This window comes from Juglans microcarpa x Juglans regia, chromosome 6D (genome assembly GCF_004785595.1).
Source record: "Juglans microcarpa x Juglans regia isolate MS1-56 chromosome 6D, Jm3101_v1.0, whole genome shotgun sequence".
Taxonomy (NCBI): domain Eukaryota; kingdom Viridiplantae; phylum Streptophyta; class Magnoliopsida; order Fagales; family Juglandaceae; genus Juglans; species Juglans microcarpa x Juglans regia.
The window spans coordinates 36,333,082-36,354,905 of record NC_054604.1 but is presented as its reverse complement, the minus strand read 5'-3'; the positions used below and the strand labels follow the sequence as shown (position 1 = coordinate 36,354,905).

The following is a 21,824-nucleotide window of genomic DNA, read 5'->3' as shown; positions in this document are numbered from 1 at the left end:
TCGTTTCTACCACCTGTTACTTTTTAGTTTTTTTTTTCTTTTTACATTTTTTTAATATATTTAAGTATTTTTAAAAAATAAAAAAATACACCAATATACTTAAAATCACTTCTTTAATCACTAAGTAAAAAAAAAAAAAAATTTGCAGCAGTACACTAGAGCGGTATACTTTGGGCAGCATACAAGCTTTTCCCATTTGGACTTGGCAACGCCAATGCTCTTAATGTTAGATGAATAGTAGAAATTAATGATGAGATTCATTTATTTTATAACTTTTTATAAATATATCTAAACTTATCTTAACATTTAAATATACTTACTCATTTTTGATGGACTCTACATAACTCACTCAACTATCTCAACTCACTGCTATATATAAAAGAAAAATTCTATACATACCATGAGAGTAAAAGTAAAGGAATAAAATCATATATTTTTTAAGTGATGTGTAGAATGTGAAATTTATGTGTAGCACAACTCTTCATAAAAAATTTAATGCAACTCAACTCAACGAAGCCTAAAACGGTGCGTAGTGGCGAGACCATCCTCTTTCTCTCTCTCTCTCTGCGCTGTGTCCGTCTGTTTGATGGAAATTTCCATCGACGAAAACACGAAAAACACTTTGATTTGTTTCGGCAACGCGAGAGTATCCACTTCCCATTTTATTTGTGTACAGAAAAATGGGTAATCGAGACAGGGAGTGGGATTTCCATCTCAGAAGCTTATCCAATAGTGCCAGAGACTCCAGCCTAGCCAACGATACCGCCTCTGACCCCTCCCTTCTCCAATCCGTATATCTCTCCTTCCTCCCTCCCTCTCTCAATCTTTAATTTTCTTTTTGCCCCCCGAAAATCTTGAAGAAATCAAAGAAAATGCATATGGTTCAGAAATCTTTTCCTTTTTTTTTTTTTATCCAGTATGCCAATGTGTTTGCTTTTTTTTTTCTTTATTAGGTGAAGAAGCTTTTTGAATTGTGTAAGGCGGAGAATTCCGAGGATTTGGTGGCTAGGGTTTATCCAAATATCAACAAACTCTTTCAGCGGGCGGTGGCGTCTCTGTCTCAGCAGTCTCGAACCTCAATTGGCCTTCTCTTGCTGGTTTGGCTTTGGCCTCATTTCTCTAGAATTTCCGTCTAGAACTAGCTGTAGACATATGGCGCTGATAGTGAGCAGATTAAAAAAATGAAAAAAAAAATTTATTTAATCGATTCTAAAAGTGAGTTTCGTTTAAGTGATCCGGAATTGGTTTGGGGAGTTATGATACGGAAAGCAATATGGCTGATTAAGGAACTTTCAATTTTGTTTTCAGATAGATGATGATATATTGCTTTTACAAGAATTATGTGTTTTTCTTCTCTCTCTTTTAACGCTTTTTGTGAGCTTGCGCCCGTGCGCCTAATGCCTGAGTGTCAATGAAAATCTTTCCTCTAATAGTTCAAGCTCGAGTTGAAGTGCAGTTCCTGGTCGGATACCATACACCATTATTATCCTAATAATATTGTTGTTATTATTTCATAACCCTAGCGACTGGACTCATCCTTATGGTTTATTAAATTTCTTCGATAATATTACCAACTCGATCACATGCATTCCTGTGTTACTTAGCATTATATTGCTCATAATTTTTTCTTTTATTTTTATTTTATGTATCATTTGTCAATCATGTCAATCAGGCCATTCTTCAGTTTTACCTTGACTTTGGAGAGGTAGTTCTACATGACGCTGATCCAAGTCTGAGGGCATTCTTTCGGTCATGCTTGAGCCGGTAATAATTATCTCAAGCTGATTATTATTTTTTTGGTTAGACTCCTGAGTATCTAAGGTAAAATTTATTTTAAAACGACCTTCCTTTCACTATGGTTATTCTATTAGGCCTCTCTTGGCCAACTGATTTTTATTTTATCTACTAAGTCATGAATAAAAAAATATTTCCTACACTTATCCAATTTCTTAACTATCCCAGAAGAAGATTAAGGCTGCGAGTTTTTTTGCATTAAATATTGTGAAGAAAAATATTTGCCTTATTTTCCGATATTTATTGCAACCAAAAATGTTTGCCAATGGAAAATGTTCTTCACCCCAAGGAATATTACCCTTAAATTTGGGGATTTGAGTTCGTCTTTTTTTTTTTTTTTTTTGTTTTATCAGTAAACAAAATTTTATTGATCATGCGAATATGCAAGAGCTCAAGCCTCAAGTATACGGTGTTTTTTTAAGATGGTTTGGTTTGATTTTGGAATTGGGTTTGTAGAGATTTTGTTGTTTCTATAGGAGCTTTTGGCCAAGGGACTGTTTGTTCTGGCCGCGGAGGTGGGTAACATTGTGGTGTATTAAAGGATTTTTGGTTTTTGGATGGGGCATTTTTCAGTGGATATCTGGTTTTGGGTTGAATATGGTTGTGGTGGCAGGTAATGATATGATGTACAAGCCTAACAGGAGAAAATATTTCCCTGACCCCTTCCATCTGCTCCATGTTGGCTGGTAATCAGCCGTTGTACTTGTTTGAAGTGATCATACGTATTTAAAATGTCTGTTTTTATTTCGTTTTATTAAGATTTTTTATGATGCGTACTTTTTCTTATTAAAATCTCCCTCTCTCTCTCTCTCTCTGTGTCACTCTCTCCCTCTCCCTGCTTATATTAAGGTTAAATTCTCGTCATATTACATGTATGAGGAATTTATGCTCGTGCAAACCGATTTATTCTAATTTTGTTGCAGTGAGTTTTCAGATCCTGTTGTTGCAGAAGCTACCCTTGATTTTCTGAACATGAACAAGAAAAAACTTCTAACATCTTTTCCTACCTTACTGCCTCAGGTATAACTTAATCTCCGTAATGCTTCTTGTAAAAAAATGTAGAAAACTTGTCCAATGTATGAAAGTTTTTAAAATTGATTATAATATTTTATTAGATGTGGTAATTTTTTGCATAATATTACAATCGAATTGCTAGTCATGTCATCATGTGGTGGCTAAGTTGCATATAGAGCCATACGTATTTACCTACAATCACGTCCTGTGGTATCAATGTTGTTACAGTCATTGTTCTCCAATTCAGTGTTGTCTCAATGTTGTAAACATAATTTAGAACACGATAGGTTTCTCTGGTATCATTTATGGGAAGTCAGACCAATTGCGACTCCTACTTTGTTACTTTAGAGCCAATTAATCAAAACTGCTAAATTTGGGATCTTTGGGCTCCCAAGTATTTGCATAGAATACTCTGTATGCATCACTATAATCTAGTCTCTCTTACCACTATTCTAGCTATGACTCAGCATTCCTTTTCCTTAATAAGCTTTCATATAATTAGTGGATTGGGCATTGCTTTACACTGGAGAAGACAGAAGTTGGATATTCTGATTTTTTGTTTTTTTATATTGCCTTCTAATATTTGATAATATGCTTGCAGTTCTTTCCATTGTTGCTAAAGCTGATTGCATGGAATGGAGAAAGGTAAGTACATTTTGATTAATGATATTACTTATCAAGAAAAATTCTATTTTGATTAATTCTTACTGACAATATTTTCTTTGGTAGGGGGATTATTTTATTGGCTAACTGTGATCTATATGTAAAACTAGTTATGCTTACTTTCTTTTTTTTGATAAGTAAGATATAAACTTTATTGATGTGAATGAAATAGGCATATACCTAGTACACAGGAAGTATACAGTTGAACACCTAGATACATTCTAAGAGCGTTAAACTAAAGATAGGAATTCATGTATATCATCCCCATTTAATACAATAGCTGAAAACCAAAGCAGTAAAGTGTGCAGAAAATAATTCTTCAGCTCCATCATTGTTCTTTCCTTGTCTTCGAAGCATCGCATATTCCTTTCCGTCCAAATACACCACATGATACACAACGGAATCATTCTCCAAGCTGCTGCCACTTGATGACTGCCCTGCAATTTCCTCCAACAACCCATCAGCTCCACCACTCTCCTAGGCATTACCCAAGCCACACCGACCCGTCGAAAAATCTCATCCCACAACCCTCTTGCTACATCACAATGTAATAAAAGATGATCTACCGATTCTCCACTCTTTCTACACATGTAACACCAATCCAGTACAACGCATCCTCTCTTCCTCAAATTATCCGTGGTTAAGATCTTCCCAAGGGCGGCATTCCAAACAAAGAAAGCAACTCTAGAGGGCACTCGAGACCTCCAAATGTTCCTCCAAGGGAATGAGGTGTGATCCTGTGAAATCAAAATTTTATAATACGCTTTTACTGAGAATTTCTTATGATCCTGGAGCCTCCATTTCAACCTGTCTTGTTGCGCCATAGTAGACCCTAAAGAATGTAGCAAGCTGAAAAAATCTGAAACCATAGATAATTCCCAATCATGAATATCTCTATTAAACAGAATATTCCACTGATGCGAACCATGGGCAAGTAATCGCACTTTCGCCACAGAAGCGTCCTTGTTAATTGCAATACGATATAAAGCTAGAAACACCGTTTCCAATGCATGATCTCCACACCACACATCCCGCCAAAAACTGATTCGGTCACCCTCACCTACGACAAAACGAATATGATTTACTAAAATAATCCACCCCTTCCTTATAAACTTCCATAGCCCCACTCCATGCCCCCCTCTCACTTCTTTAGAACACCACCCACCCCAATCAACCCCATATTTAGCATCTATTATTTCCCTCCACAAAGAACCCTCTTCCATATGATATCTCCAAAGCCATTTCCCCAACAACACTTTATTAAAAGTTCTCAAGTTACATACACCCAACCCCCCATACTCAACTGGAGAACATACTGTCTTCCAATTAACCAAATGAACTTTCTTCTCCTCCCCTAAGCCTCCCCAAAGAAATGCCTTGAAGAGTTTCTCAATTCTATTCACCACCCCTGCAGGCATAGGAAAAAGGGATAAAAAATAAGTGGGGAGGTTTGTAAGGGTACTCTTGATAAGAGTGAGACGACCTCCTTTCGAAAGATACACCCTTTTCCATCCAGCCAACCTTTTCTCTATCTTTTCTACCACCCCATCCCATATAGCTCTACTCTTGAAAGTAGCACCTAATGGAAGACCCAGATATTTCATTGGGAATGAGGACACCCTGCAACCCAGAAGACTTGCTAGATTGCGTATATTAGGGACCACACCCACCGGAACCAACTCAGACTTGTCAAGGTTCACCTTAAGTCCTGATACTGCTTCAAAACAAAGTAATAATGCACTCAAAGTTTGGACCTGACTCCTATCCGCTTCACAAAACAACAGAGTGTCGTCTGCAAAAAGAAGATGTGAAATGGTACAAGAGCTACCAGAGCTATGTCCCACCTGAAAACCAGATAAAAAACCCCCACTAACAGTAGCCTGCAACATCTTGCTCAATGCCTCCATAACTATGACAAAAAGAAAGGGAGATAATGGATCACCTTGTCGCAAACCCCTCGAACTATGAAAAAAACCTGCAGGAGTGCCATTAACTAACACTGAAAACCGGGCCGTTGAAATGCAAAAACGCATCCAAGAAATCCACCTATCTCCAAAACCACACCTCTTCAATAAATACAAAAGGAAATCCCAATTCACATGGTCATAAGCCTTCTCCATATCTAGCTTGCAAAGAATACCTGGACTTCCCTCCCTCAATCTAGCATCCAAACATTCATTTGCAATGAGCACCGAATCAAGTATATATCTCCCATGAATAAAAGCATTTTGAGGCTTGGAGATAATATTTTCCAGCACTAGACTAAGCCGATTAGCAAGGACCTTTGAAATAATCTTATAGACACTGCTAATCAGACTTATTGGGCGAAAATCCACAATATTCGACGCCCCATATTTCTTTGGAATGAGTGCAATAAAAGTCACATTAAGTGATTTTTCAATCTTTTGATAAGCATGAAATTCACTGAACACCCGCAAGACATCACCTTTCACCACATCCCAACAAGTTTGAAAGAAACCCATTGAGAAACCATCCGGACCCGGCGCTTTGTCCTTAGCCATACCAGATATGACCTTGAAAATCTCATCTTCCACAAAAGGTCTCTCCAATACACTCACAAGCTGCGGATCAATTGCCTCAAATGGTAAGTCATCAAGCTTCGGCCTCCAAGTTACTGGTTCGGTAAGCAGAGTCTCATAATAATGTGCAATATGACTTTCTAGATCAGCCGAAGAAGATAGCACCTGTGTACCTGAATGTAACAACTCAATCGCATTATTACGTCGATGAGAATTAGCCATTTTGTGAAAAAACTTCGTACACCTATCACCCTCTTTCAACCAGAGGGCTCTGGATTTTTGACGCCATGAAGTCTCTTCTAACAGCAACACCCTTTCCAACTCTGCCACAACCGTTACTTTTCTCAATAACTCCTCCTCCGAAGCCCTTCCCAATAATTCCTTACCCTCCAACTCCTGCAACTCCTCCATCAAAATAGACTTTTGATTGTCAATGTGACCAAAAACTTTCAAGTTCCATTTCTTCAGGTCTTGCTTTAGAGCCTTCATCTTACCTGCAAGAATAAAACTCAGAGTGCCACTAAACTGGTACGAAGTCCACCAAGTTCTCACCATCTCTACAAACCCGTCCACCTTAAGCCACATATTTTCAAACTTGAAATACCGGCGACCCCCTTGAATGCCACCACAATCTAAGAGGATAGGAAAATGGTCTGAGCTGACTCTAGCTAACCTTTTCTGACTAACTTCTGGATAGTGGGCTTCCCATAACGGTGAGACAAGAAATCGATCCAATTTCGACCAAGCACGGCCATTAGACCAAGTATACTCACCACCCACTAGAGGGAGGTCCATAAGATCCATATCAAAAATGAACTCAGAGAATTCCGCCATGGCCAAAGTGTGTCGATGATGCCCCGATCGTTCACTAGGAAAACGAGTAATGTTAAAATCACCCCCCATACACCACGGCACATCCCATAAAGAGTGTATTCCCGTCAACTCCTCCCACAACCGTCGTCTATCTAGGACCATAAGACCCTGCAAAAGCCCAAATCCACCCATCGCTCACATTTTTGAATAGCACCGAAACCGAAAACTCTCCAACACACTCCTCAATCGCCTCAACCACTCTTTTATCCCACATTAATAATACTCCACCTGATGCTCCCTGAGAGGCCAAATAGGACCAACCCATATAAGAACATCCCCAAATACTACGCACAAAACTTCTATCAATAAAACCCAACTTTGTTTCTTGCAAGCATATCACATCTCCCTTCCATGATCTCAATAGCGCTTTGATCCGAAGGCGTTTGTCCCTATCATTGAGACCCCTTACATTCCAAGAAACGATCTTAGGCTTCATTAAAACTTAACTTACCCCTCCCCTTTGATCTAACCCTTCCACTACTCCCCTCCTTGACATCATAATTGATGGAGCATGTTAAGCGTTTAAGTTCCCTATCTTGTTTTGAAGCTGATTTCGAACGGCTAGCTTCAATAGCCACAAGGAGGGCCACAAATTGTTCCTCATAACCTCCAAAAGAGACCCCAAAAATTTTCTGTAACTCTTCTACCTTTTTAAAAATCCAATTCGTCGAACAACTCCCATAATCACTGGGAGGGAGTGTACATAAAGGAGTAAGAGCCCCCACTTCCCCAACACTGTTATTGGGAATCACCAAAACATCCAGCTTATTTGTTTCACCACTTAAAACCATATTGTTAAGAGGAGAATCATCCCCAGTAAGTAACTCATCAGGTCTACTCGTCACCAAGGGGGAAAGACCACTCTGAACCACATCACTGTCCCGCAAAAACACCTCACCGCAAAGGGACATCTCTCTATCCCTCAAGCTTGACTGCTCGTGCACCACTTCTGGGACTACATCCACCACGCACAGTTTCGATAGTCCCTTCTCCACAGACGCGGAAGTCAACGCCAGAAACTCCCCTCCTCTACCTCTTCCCGTCGGAACTCCTTTACCGTTTCTCCTGAGTGGTCGACCGAGAGTGTCGGCAACTTCTGTGCCGGCAGGGTTGCCAATAATGCACTTATCGGCACCACAGGAGCAACATGACCCTGGTCCAACATCTCGGATCCGAGTCGAATCTCCTTTTCCGTCTCACCAGAGGGTTCGACTGAGGTTGTCGGCAGCTTCTGTGCCGGCAAGATTGCCGGTAATGAACTTATCGGCGCCACCCGCTGTCCCTGGTCCGATATCTCGGATCCGAGGACCTTTCCCGACCCGACTGTCTCCACTGCCCTCCAGGCCTTCACAGTGCCTGATGTCTGACCCTTGCCCAAGCCAATCGCTCTGCCCAGACCCATACCAAGCCCACCATTTCGGCCCACCACCTCCTTACCTTTAACGCAGCGTTTTAGATAATTTATTTCATCTAACACAATGCCGATTTTCTCCTCCAATCCAGCTAACATCTTCAAAATGCTTTCCTCATTTAGCCCCGCCAATCTGCATTCTGCTACACCATGCCGCTGCACGTCCTCAGAGATGGTTACACCTGACACCACGTCTACTGCAGCACGATACGGTACCTTCTTCAGCACCTCACTGTACGACCTTGCACCCCCTGCCCATGATAATGGAGCACCTCCCTCACCTTTGTTCTTCTTTGCAGCAACTATCTGGATATCAGCCATCTCCATTAAAATATCAGCAAGCTTCTTCCATCCCTCCCCCTTCCTTCCTTCTGGAATCACAAGCAATCCTCTCCTCTTATCACGACCAAATTCTGAGATGGAGATAAAGCTACCATTAAAGTTACGTCCCTTCCTCACTATTATCACAGTGTCCCCTTTTCTACGAGTTCGCAGAAACTCCTGAGTACCCAATGTTACTGCACACTCCTTCACCATAGAACCCAGCCAACCCAGAGTTTCCCAATCTACTGAAATATATTTCATACCACGATGACTACTTTCTATAATCCTCCACCACCTTGCATTCTCCTTTCTAAACTCAAACAACTTCTGATCAATGAATACCTCCTTGCACAACCCCATCTAAACCAACCCACAGACAATACAAACCTAATGATTCAGAAGATTGATACCTTCATCTATTATGAATTAGGTACAAACTTTGCTGGAGATTGCAATTAGGTGAAATTATGCTTACTTTCTTCATGCCTAAAAGCTAGAGTTTTGCTATTCATAAGCCCCACACACCACACACCATAATTTCTTTTATTTTTTTAATTTTTTTTGGTTTTATTCTTCTTAAAACAATTGAATTCTTTTACTCATCATCCATATACCACACATTTGGTAAGAGAAAAAAATAATAAAAAGAGTGGTGTGTGGTGTGTGAGGCTTATGAATATAATTTTTCTAAAAGAATATAATTTTTCTAAAATCTATTGTCTGCTTTCATCATTCAACTGTGATCATCTATTTGGAAGTATTTCTTGTTAGTTTTTAATTCATACACGTGATAGGTATATTTGGTTCAGCACAGCATGCCCTATCAATTATAAAGATGTTGCTTTGGTACTATTCACGCATCTTTGTAGCTGTAACTATTTGGATCACTTTTAAATAGTTTACATAAGATGTTTCTGTGTTGGTTTTACTATGATGATAGTATTGGGATTCCTGATGAATTGATGGTGGGACCAGAGTGTTGTAACGCATAATTATCTCGAGAATCAAAAAATATTTTAAAATAGAAAAGAATTATATGAAGTGATCTGCTGCTTTGCAGATTAGAGAAGTCATTTTTGAAGGTTTTCCCTGGATTGATGTCTCCTGGATCATTTCTTCCACTTTTTCCATCCTTAGTGGACTTGCCAAGTGAGTTTGTATGCTTGTCTTCTGTGTTGACTTTTCTCCCATGGCCATTATTTGTTGCATTTGGCCCTGGAGAGATGCCTATACTCTGATTGGGCCCTGTACGTGTACTTTTTTTAAGTATATATGATTCATAAACTGTTTTAATAATATCATTGGCCATTTAAATTGATGTATAAAAGATTTGGACTCAACCCCCATTGGCCAGCCCACTGCAATAAGGGTGTGTGGGGGTGTGGGGGCCGAACCAACAATACAGTTTGTATATGTGCATGTACGTGATTATGAATTGACGTAAGTAAATCCATATTGATGTCATCCTAAAAATTTATCGTTGTATACACCAGAGTGGAATAGGCATGAGTTGAGTCACTTTATTTGAGGCATATGTGAGAAGGCTTTTTCATCTCACATAGTTGGAGTATATCAAGCTTTAGTTGTATGTAGACTTGGATTCTTTTATGGTTGACCTAAAAGAATTAGGAAACAAATTTTATCTTAAAAGAAAATAAAGGCGCGTAAGCACTTCACTCACTCTTACATTTTTAGATCTTTAGATTCGTAAGATCATGATAGAGTCCCCTTTACTTGATATTATATTAGTAAAATGCTAGCCGCCTTGTTGTTGGGCTAGGGCTTTGTTGGGTTTATTGTTCCTTGTATCTTTTTTGCACTCCAACTAGGTGTTTTCTCTTGTATACAACCAATGTACTTGGCTACACCTATTGGTATTAATAAATTTTTACTTAATAAAAAAAAATGCTAGCCGCCCTACCACTAGTATGGTATAGTATAGCAGAGCAGCCAGCTTCAAAGCTTACCTTATTATTAGAGAAAGGAGCGCGCTAGCGCTTTAATAATATAATAGAAAGGTTAGGGGGCTGAGAACCTGTTGCTTGCTGTCTACTTTGTGAGCCTTCACTGCAGGAAATGCGTTCTGAGCCTCTCCCCTATTACCAGTTGCATGAGTTCCCCACGCTCCGATCTCCTGCACTTGACTATGCAATTCCCTCTGCTTCATAAGCCTATGTCTTCTTGACCTAGGACTACCATAACCAAGCCTTTCAGGACTTCGATCAAGATAGGGAGTTTGCCCCAGAAGAAAGTAGTAAAGCTTTTGGAATATATAGCTGTCCCCACGACTCTGTATATAAATTTTTCAGAATGACTGAACCCTTTGGCATGATCCCTATTCTTTTCTCATTCAGTCTAACTACTAAACTGCTTTATATAAGTTTTGAGTAATATCCACTCTTGGCGTCAGTAATTTTAAGTGTATGTGCTTTCTGATATAAACATGTGTGTGTGTGTATCCATGTTTTTAAATTTCCTGATTTAAATGAATTATGTTTTTTTTGACATTTTTGTAGTCTCCTGTGTTAGTTTTGGTAGTTGCATTGGAAAAGGTTGAGAGGAGCTCAGGATCACTTATCGGAAGCAGCATAGCTTCGATCCAGAAGAGTGCGGCTCCCGAGGTAATTTTTGAGACTTCAAAAGTTAAATAAGTCTATTCAAAACTTAGGACAGAGTGAATTGACGGTATTAATTTATGTGGATCCAGATGCTACTTGCACTCATGGATGAAGCTTATACCGGTTCAACCATAGGTGATGGAGGGGGAGACTCTGAGTCTGAAGATAGCAACACGATAGATGTTGCTGATCCTTTGTTCCTTGACCTTTTAAAGGATGAAAATGATGGCATCGCTGTATGTTCCTTCTTAAGTCTCAATTTCCATTTCATTTTGCATATGTGCATTACTAGCAGATAAAATGCATATTCTTGTTGGAGTTGTTTATTTATTTGATTCACTCACTGTATGTTTGTTATGTCCAATTCTCTATTTCATATCAGTTAGCTATTATATTCACTTACTAAAAGAAGCCTTTCTATAAAGAGGAAATAAATTAAATTGTGTATGGGTTCTTAAACATTTTAGCCATAATATCATTCTATCAGTTGTGACTATATTTTACTTTTTAACTTGCATCAAACCTTTTTGTTGGGTTGTTTTGGATGTTTTAGATGCACTATATTAATGTGTAACTGGAATTGTATGATTGTTATTTGACGACATGATTGTATTGACTGGATGCTTGAAATTAACTATGTTGTTAATATCATAATTCAGGAACGCCACTGGACTTCTCCTGGAATGGCAACGGCATTACAGGCAGCGATTAATAACCCCCAGTCTGATAGGCTAAAACAAATCCTTAAAATGGCACCTCGGATTCTTGATGTGTACATTGCCATAACGCTGCGTGATGTCAGTAATTGTATGTTGATAGAGTTTTGAGTCTTCTTTTGACCTTGGTGCTCCGCTTCCACATTGAAACCTCATTGTTTTCAGAAATGATTTGTTGAAGGATCATATCCTTTAGCTGACATTTATGAGATCTATGTGTCTCCTCTACTTGCAGCTTTAATATGTGCGTTGATTTCTCTGCTAATGTCAAGGCATGCTACAATCTTTCCAGACAAAAGGTTCTCCTATGAGGTGTGTGTGTGTGTGTGTGTGAGAGAGAGAGAGAGAGAGAGAGAGATGATTTTCTGTTGTTTTAATCTTGATTATCCTTTGTTACTTAAATATTTTCATGTCAATTTACTAATATGTGATTTTGAAGTAGTAGGAGTATGTATGTCTAAGGAGTTGGTTATGCTTGTAGGTTCACAAAAGACTCTTAGAGTTCATGCTCGCCGCATTTCACCGCTCTCCAGATTTTATTGCACTTTTGAAGGTATTTTCCAGAAAACAGACTGCTTTCATATTGTACTGATTTTATTTCAACTGCTGGTATTTATGACCCACCTGATAACTGTTACACGGTAATGCCACAAGGAATTTTCAAGCAAAATTGAAAAGCATGGGTACAAATTGTGTTACGGGCACCACATATTCAGAACATCCTGTTTTAAATTCAGGGAAAGGGTTCTAATTTGGAAAATTTTAGGTGTACTTGGCTATACCTATTTTTAATAAAGCTCTTATTTACTGATAAAAAAAAGTGGGAAATTATAGGTGTAAAAAGCATTCATTAGGCACTTTCTCTTCAGCTATTTTACAATGTCTAGCCTCGTTTGTTTTTTGAGATGAGATGAAATGAGTTGAGATGAAAGTTGAAAGTTAAATAAAATATTGTTAGAATATATTTTTTTAATATTATTTTTGTTTTGGGATTTGAAAAAGTTGAATTAGGATTTGAAAAAGTTGAATTGTTTATTATATTTTGTGTGAAAATTTGAGAAAGTTGTAATGATTAGATGAGATGGGTTGAGATGAACTGTGAAAACAAACAAGGCCTAAGAGCACTCATTGGATGAGCCAAATGCAAGCTCAAATTTTAGCTAATATCACATGAATTTGCACTTGCCTATTCCATTCAAATTCAATCCCCACATTGAACTATCTATTTACTCTCTATATAATAATAAAATATTATTAATTTAATAATGTTTTTATTTAATTTAGAGAAACTTCATCTTGACTTCCTATGGTGTGGACTAGGAGATGAGTTTAAGGTTGCGTTTGGATGTTAAACTGAGTTAAATTGAGTTGGGTTGAGATGATAAAATATTGTTAGAATATTATTTTTTAATATTATTATTATTTTAAAATTTAAGAAAGTTGAATTATATATTATATTTTATATTGAAATTTGAAAAAGTTATAATGATGAGTTGAGATGAGTTGAGGTGAATTTAACTTCCAAACGAAGCCTAAATTTCACCTAGTGGGGTGGGATAAGGTGTGTACTCCTTTGAGAGATGGAGGATTGGAGGTTCGTAATATGAGGACCTTTAATAAGGCTCTATTGGGAAAATGGTTGTGACATAATAATAATGAGAGGGGAGCTTTGTGGAAATGGGTGATCGACATGAAGTATGGAAGTGCCAGGGGGTGGTGTTCTAGAGAGCGGAGGGGGGCATATGGTGTGGGGTTATGGAAGTATATACGGAAAGGTTAGTGCTCCTTTGTTAGTCATACTCGGTTGTGTTTGGGGAATGGCAATAGGATCAGCTTTTGGTATGATGTGTGGGTGGGAGACACGGCATTGAAGGAGGCTTATCCCACTATATTCAGAATTGCACGAGACAAAGAAGCTATGGTGGCTGAATTGCGGGTTATAACTCATGGCATACAAGAATGGAACATTAGCCTTACTCGAGATGCACATGATTGGGAAGTGGCGGAGCTGATGGAGTTTCTTAACCTGCTGTATAACACTGCTATTGCTGTCACAAATGAAGGTAAGATGGAATGGAAACATTCTAGGAAAGGGATTTTTTCTGTACGCTCCTTCTATGAATCAACTACCATGCAACATCGACAAACTTTTCCTTGGAAGAACATTTGGAGGAGTAAAGCATCTACGAAGGTTGCTTTCTTTGTCTAGACAGTAGCCTTAGGGAAGATTCTAACTATTGATAATCTTAGAAGACGTGGTTTTATTCTCACAGATTGGTGCTATATGTGTAGAAATAGTTGTGAATCGGTGGACCATCTACTCTTACATTGTGAGTTTGCACGAGAAATCTGGAATTACTTCTTCAGTAGAATGGGAATTGCATAGGTAATGCCGAGAAGGGTGGTGGAACTACTAGCAAGTTGGAGAGGAATTAATGGGACATCACATATAGCTGCTGTGTGGAAGATGGCTCCTTTATGTATTCTTTGGTGCATTTGGTGTGAAAGAAATGATAGACATTTTGAGGATCATGAACGCCCTTTGGAAGAGTTTAGGAGTTTTTCGTGGAAGACTTTATTTATGTGGGTCATTGCTTTAGATTTGAATGGTCTCAGCTTCCATGACTTCCTTGTAACTGTTTTTAGTTCCTAAATAGGTGTATTCACATGTATACCTCCTGTGTACTTGGGTTAAGCCTACTTTTTTATAAATAAAATATCTTATTACTTATATAAAAAATGTTTTTATTTAATTTATTTTTATCACATTTTGTAGTTCTACTGATTATATGTTAATTAATAATTATATTCTAATTAAATTAATATTTAAAAATCATATTTTCAAAGGTCATTTAATGCTAATAACCACAAATATTTGATTAAACTCATCTAAAATTCTATATAAATGTCTTAATTACTAACCAAATATCTACATTTTCCATCAAACTATATTCTTTTTCCAAACTTTCTTCCCAAACTTTCTTCTATCAATGACAGCAACATTACAGCAACATACTAGTTACAAAAAACAGCTACATCAATCTGCACTTCCAACAAGAAATTACCATGACTAGCAACATACTTGTGTTCATTTTAATGACACATAACAGCAGCACAAAAGAAACCCCCAGATTACAACCCAATACGTACAATACACACATCTTCTATGCTACAACAAACAAACCCAGATCTGTCATACTAAGTTAAAAAAAACATCCACATAAATCTGCACTTCCAACAACACATAACAGCAGCACAAAACACAGTTATCAAAGAGCTTCAGCAATGTCGACCAGCCACATCGGGTGTTCTGAGTAGTACCTGCAAAAACACAGCCATTCATAAATGTTGGCACAGCAGAAAGTATGCAGACTTTAATAAGATAAACAAGATAAACAAAATCAGCCTCTTTTACTTACAAGATAAACTAAATGAAACAGACTTTAATAGTTTTCTAACTATTAATTTGTTTATAGCCACATATATAAACTCTGCAATATTAAGCCCAGAATTAATGCAAACTGTGAGCAGAAAAATGCAAACTGTGATTTTGGCAAACTGTGAGCAGAAAAATAAAACAAGAAAAAACAAAGTCATTACAAAACTAATCATACTTCTCCCTCCATGAGTATACAAGAAAAAACACCCATGAAAGGGCCAATGCAATATCCGCAACAACCTGCCTCAGAACAGCCATGAAAATGTGAAGAAGCACACACCCTTGGCAAAGAAACTCTGCAACTCTCTTGAGAAAACATCTGTTTGCCTTTGGATGTGTCACCTTCACTGAAAGAGTTTTTGTCTTGACCTATAATTAGCATTTCATTTGCAATTATACAACTTAGGGTTCTGAAGTTAAAACTCAAGATCTGGACTTTAAATAAGAAGTCTTATTACATAAAAATCTTAGGTATAATAAAGTCCTATCCACGCTTGAATTAAAGCATTCACAAGATTACCCATGAACAATTTTGGAACACCCAAATATTGGATAGAACATCAAATTTCAAATGCCTACCCTTCAAACACATGATCCCCACAACTTTCACCAGCTGCCAATGGCATTAAGATCATCTCAAGACCCCAAAAATTTTCCCAACTTAATGCATCGTGGAAAAAGCTCAACCCTTCAGATCATAACTAGAATCAGTCATGTAAATTGTTGTGCATAATTTACTTCATTTATAAAACTTTAGATTCAACCTTACACGACTTGTGACACACAAGAAGAACTACATAACTTGTGACCAAATTAATGAGTGCATTCCATATCCATCAAGTGGGACATTTGATCAGTCGATAAAACGTGAAATTAATAATATGGTCTAGTCAGGGCTGTACAGCCAAACTATTTAATACAAAAGATAACTATTTTTTGATCTTTAATTGCTATCTTTCAAATAACTATTTTTTCAAACAAAAAATTCAACAATAACCATGCTCAACAGTAAGAAATTAATCAAGAAATCTCCATCAAATCACCAAAAAAAAAAAAAAAAAATTCCTCAATAGTAATGAATAATTTCCTAAATCACAACAATAACCATGTTGAGATAAATTTTACAAATCACAACAATAAGAGCAAACAATGGTCGAAATTATGAGAGAGTTAGGAGAAGAGATAAACCACAAAAATTAGCAATAGGCGCTGTCGTCGAGGGGGAGATACTTCACGGTGGCTTCACGTGTCGCTGGGAGGGGGCTCAGTTGTGGTGGGAGGGGACTTAGTCGGTAGTGAGGACTCGCTGGGAGTGATTGGTAGTGAGAGTGGAGGGGCTCAGTCGTGGTGCTCGAGCGAATCAGGAGTGGGAGTGAGAGAGAGAGTTACAGGAGTGAGAGGGAGAATGGAGAGAAGAAATTGGAAGGGTCTCACTAGCGGGAGGGTTTCCCGCGTATTTGCTTGGCAATCTACGTGTTTTAAGAGCACTTTTGCTGTGTTTTGAAGTTGTTTTGAAGTTGTTTTGGGGTTAAGAGTTAATTTATCGAAATCTAAAGTCGTTCCTGTGGTTTCTGTTCAGAATATTTCAGACTGGGCAAATATTCTGGGGTGCAGAATTTTTTCACTCCCTATGAGGTACCTTGGGCTTCCTTTGGGGCCTTCTTTTAAATCTGTTAATATTTGGGATGAGGTGATTGAGAAAATCGAAAGGAGGTTAGCTGGTTGGAAAATGATCTAACTTGTCTAAGGGGAGAAAGATTAACTCTAATAAAAAGTACTTTGTCTAACCTTTCCGCTTATTTCTTATCTCTTTTTCTGCTGCCGGCAAGGGTTGAAAGAAGAATTAAGAGTTTATTTCGGAATTTTTTATGAGGTGGTAAAGGAGTTGAAAAAAAGTTACATTTGGTTAGTTGGAAGAAGGTTTGTCAACCGATTGATTGTGGTGGGCTGGGGATAAAAAATTTAAGATTGTTTAATAGAGCATTACTTGGGAAATGGCTTTGGAGATACCACTTGGAAAGTAATGCCTTTCGGAAAAATGTTATTGATGTAAAATATGGTAGTTTATGGGGAGGTTGGTGTTCTAAAGATACTAGTGGTGCGTATGGGGTGAGTTTGTGGAAGTTCATTAGAAAAGGATGGGGGCTTTTTCAAATCATATTAGATTGAAGGTGGGAGATGGGAAGATGATACTTTTTTGGCATGACTTGTGGTGTGCGGATTCTTCGGTGTGCAGATTCTTCACTTAAGCTGGACTTTCCCTCTCTTTTCAGAATTGCAAGGGATCAAAATGCAGCTGTAGGAAAGTCCTTCTGTTGCATTGACAATAACATTCAGTGGAATGTTATCTTTATCAGGGATGTTAATGACTGGGAAGTGGATGATTTTAAGGCTTTTCTGGAAAGACTTTACAGTTTGAAGTTGATGGTAGGGAGGACAGCATGTTGTGGATTCCTGCAGGAAATTCTAAGTTCTCAGTCTCCTCTTTTTACAGAATATTAACCAATCACAGGAGTTGTGAATTTCCCTGGAAAAATATGTGGAAAGTGAAAGTTCCTTCCAAGGTTGCTTTTTTTCTATTGGGTGGTATCCTTGGGCAAAGTGTTGACAACTGAAAATCTTAGGAGAGGTATGTACATTGCTGATTGGTGTGTCATGTGCAAGAAGGATGGGGAATCTATTAATCACCTCTTTCTTCATTGTGAAGTGGCCAAGTTCTTGTGGAATGAGGTGTTGAATCGGACTGGTTTACTTTGGGTAATGCCCAAGGAAGTGGTGGAGTTACTGGTAGGGTGGAAGGGTTTGAAGGGTAGCAAGAATGTTGTCATGTTTGGAAGATGATTCCTTCTTGTCTCATGTGGTGCCTATGGCTTGAAAGGAATGGGAGATGCTTCGAAGACAAAGAACATTCATTGGGAGAACTTAGGGATTTTTTCTTTAGTACTTTGAGTTTGTGGGCTAAAGCTTTTGTAATGGAAGATAGTTTCCAGAATCTGTTTTAGTTTCCTCTCGTTTTTGGAAAGTAGTAGGTATTTCCTTTGTATACGTGATGTGTACTCGGGCTTATGCCTATTTCTTGGGAATAAAATCTGTTATTACTTATAAAAAAAAAAAGAAAACATTATTTTAATGTTTGCCTAAGTTACTGTAGTCCTCCATATTTTGTGAATTACTGTAGTTAACCTCCAAACTTTTTTAGCAATGCCTAATTCAAGGGAGGGGGGGGGGGGGGGTTTGGGCACATATTAGCTAAATTTTAGCTATCATTGGACTTTGCCCAAGCCAATAAGAGTGCTCTAACCCAACAAATATCTCAGCTTTTTATTTATTTATTTATTTATTTATTTTGCTTTGTTTTGGTCAAAACCTTGTGTCATATCTCAGTAATTTTTTATTTTTGGTAAAAAGCACTCATTAGGCAGTTTCTCTTTAGCTATTTTACAATGTTTACCCGACAAATATCTCAGCTAATTTTACTTATAAAAAAATATATATCTCAGCTAATTTTTGTTTTTGTTTTTTGGTCAAAACCTGTCACATTTCTCTGTACAATACCAACCTCAGTTTGTGGAGGACTAGCGTTTTTGTTTCCCCTCTTTGAGGGGAAAAGGGATAACCTCCACCTTGAACTTGCGAGTTAGAACCAACCTGATCTTATTACCCAATAACGCGTAACCAACTTGCTGTATTGTTATTTTGACAATATTTGGTTTTTAAGGTTGGAATTGTTAAAAGCATGGAAAACAATTAAAATTTTTGAAGGGAATCTTAAATGGTGGGCCTTCTATTTGCCATGTTGCAGATAATGCTTTGTCATCTGGAGACAATGTTTTGTTGATGCTCCCAACATCTTGTATTTCTAATTGTAACTCTCCCATGCTAATGTGGCATAGTTCTTTCTTTCTTTTTGGAGATTTTTTTTTCTCTCAACATGCTTCAATTCTATTGGCTCCTATTGTACTTATCTTAAATAAATAGTTTGTTGAATTCTTTGCAGAAGCCTATAATGGACAGGCTCGGAGAAGCTTATGACAGCCCTGCAAAGGTCAGTTCATGGCCTCTCTAGTAATCAAGACAGAAAGGGGTCATTATTTGTTCTGACAAATTATTTCCTTGTTTGTTTTCCTTATGTAGACAGAGTTGGCATTACAATTGTGCTGGGCCATTGGGGAGCATGGTGGGGGTGGAGACTCGCACAAAGATGCAGCTCGTGAGCTCTTTGAGAGCTTAGAGCTACTTTTGTATGAAAATCTGTCATCTAGGTATAAATTACTGTAGCCTTTTTTCTCTTTGCACTTGCAATGTTTGGCTGTACTATATTTGTTACATGGTGCTGACTCTTATGTCCTTGTTCCCTTGGGAAGTCGTCTAGGCCTAAGGCAGGAGTCAGCCCTGAGCTCTGATAGTGAAACTTCCAGAAAGTCATCACAGTCGAGGCTTTTATGTTTTGTTGTAACAGCTATTGCAAAGCTTGCTACACATCACCGTGAATTACTGCCAAGGGCACGTGTATCCTTGGGCAAGGTCTGTTTAGAGATAGAAGGCAGGAGTGTTTGATGCTGTCTAAAGTTGTTTTTTTAATCAATTAACACGTTTACTTGAATATGCATCCTAAGGTAGCTGGATCCCGAATCTCAGATGTAAGGGTTTGGAGGCGCGCTCGTGATTATTTGGGCTTAATGAACGAACCTGCAATTTGTTTATCTGTTTTGGGTCCTTCACGACCTTCATGTGGATATGCACAGAAGCCAGGAACTGTGAACTGGAGTGAAGGTGGCACCAAGTTAATTGCGCATATTCCATTTTACATTCTCGGTGAACAAGAAGGTCAGGGATGTTGCATATAATACTTTCTTTGGGAAAAATATAAATTTTGTTGTATGCACCATCTGTTAATGCTTCGTGGCAAAACCCTGTCCTTTGACAAGTTTCAAACAGACAGGTCTTTTTCTTTTCTTTTCTTTTCTTTTCTTTTTTTCATTTTTTAGTCAAAGTGCATTGTAACTGGTCAAATTTGGGAAAATAAACATTTTTTTTTTGTTTAGGTGAGTGCATATGCGCACACTGCTTGGAGGATTTCTTTATGAATTTTCTCATTCCTATTAATTCTAAACCAGCCGTTGACACATGCCATTTTTGCTTATATGTTCTAATCCATTGTTCCATTCCAATTTAATTTAATTAGGTTTGTTTATGAATAGTTTCTTGTAGTTTGTTGCTTACCATTTATGTTTCCTTTGTTACAGGTCCACCCTTTCATGATTTTTCATTTTCAGATATCCTTCCTAGAAGATGAAGGAGGCTTTGTTGCAGAAATTAGAGGTGGACTCTGGAATAAGGTCCTTTGGAGTTCCGCTTTATGAAGTGACCCCTTTTTTTTCCTAATGTCACCAGTAAATCCTTGTTTGTACCATACTAAGACCAAATACTTGGATTGCAAAGAATATGTATAAATGAAGAAAATGTTCTTATCTTTCAAGCTTCCAGTCATACAGCAATAGATATAAAGATACATTTACACCTAATTGTCTAAGTACAGTGAGCTCTTAATTATATGAAAATCTCTATTTACAAGTCAGTGCGGAGGATACACATTCCACACTATTGACATAGCATGATTCGATTTATAAGATAAATTTTTAATCTTATAAATTAAATCTTGTCACGTAAGTAGTGTAGATGGTATGTTCTCTCCGCTGACTTATAATTAAGTAGAATATTGTAAGTAAATGGATGACAATTCTTGCATACAGTTAACGTTATCTATAAAAAAAAATAATTAGCGATGGATCACATCAAGCTTTTGTTTTCTTGTTCATCAAAAGATAAATATTGTACTGTTGATCATTATACATCTTATTGGCTATGGCCATATACATACACGCGTGCATATTATATATATATATATATATACTAGCGACATGCTAGCTAAATTATTGGACTCAAATCATATCGACAAGTCTATTTCAGCAAGTGGTGCACGTACGTGTGCAGGGATGGGGACCATGGGCTGCTGTAAATAATGTCTGGACTATGGAAAATACCTAGATTTTATGTATTGTCAAGGTACGTACCACCTTTAGACAATGATATAAGGTGTAAGGTTTGGTATCTTGGGCTATCCGGCCATATGTATGATGATATCTCATCGATCAGTAATTTATATATGTTTTTTGTTCGAGAAAAGCTGTGGAGAAAGGGACCGCCCAATAGTCTTTACCTACAATATTTCTCATGATCGCAAAACCCATGCATTCATTCCATGAATTATTGATCATCAATATCTATTACTTGTTTTGTAGATCATTTTATATATACTGATCATCGACAGTATAAATAATATTTAAGTTGCAGGATTTTATATATATTTGTCGGCAATATTGGCAAGTAGTTTTCATGAGTGTACGTTTCCATTCTAGAGAAGAAAAAGCA

The 21,824-nt window shown here is 37.7% G+C and overlaps 1 protein-coding gene across 1 annotated transcript; it reads left to right on the top strand.

The window, feature by feature from the left end:
- Nucleotides 1-532: 532 nt before the first annotated feature.
- LOC121234728 (AP-5 complex subunit zeta-1) lies at nt 533-20,970 on the top strand. Its single transcript, XM_041130804.1, has 16 exons — nt 533-791; nt 954-1,097; nt 1,673-1,764; nt 2,718-2,814; nt 3,410-3,453; nt 9,680-9,768; nt 11,149-11,240; nt 11,327-11,473; nt 11,897-12,044; nt 12,189-12,265; nt 12,435-12,506; nt 19,390-19,437; nt 19,527-19,654; nt 19,757-19,916; nt 20,009-20,219; nt 20,639-20,970. Exons 1-16 carry the CDS (start codon nt 681-683, stop codon nt 20,686-20,688), a joined length of 1,710 nt encoding a protein of 569 aa, XP_040986738.1. The 5' UTR covers nt 533-680; the 3' UTR covers nt 20,689-20,970.
- The last annotated feature ends 854 nt before the right edge of the window (nt 20,971-21,824 follow it).

What these genes read in the sequence shown, in the direction of transcription:
- LOC121234728 (XM_041130804.1), top strand. Translation starts at nt 681, where the DNA reads ATGGGTAATCGAGACAGGGAGTGGGATTTCCATCTCAGAAGCTTATCC. An exon ending in TTCCTACCTTACTGCCTCAG is followed by an intron (nt 2,815 to 3,409) that starts GTATAACTTAAT and finishes ATATGCTTGCAG; the next exon opens with TTCTTTCCATTGTTGCTAAA. An exon ending in ATGAAAATGATGGCATCGCT is followed by an intron (nt 11,474 to 11,896) that starts GTATGTTCCTTC and finishes ATCATAATTCAG; the next exon opens with GAACGCCACTGGACTTCTCC.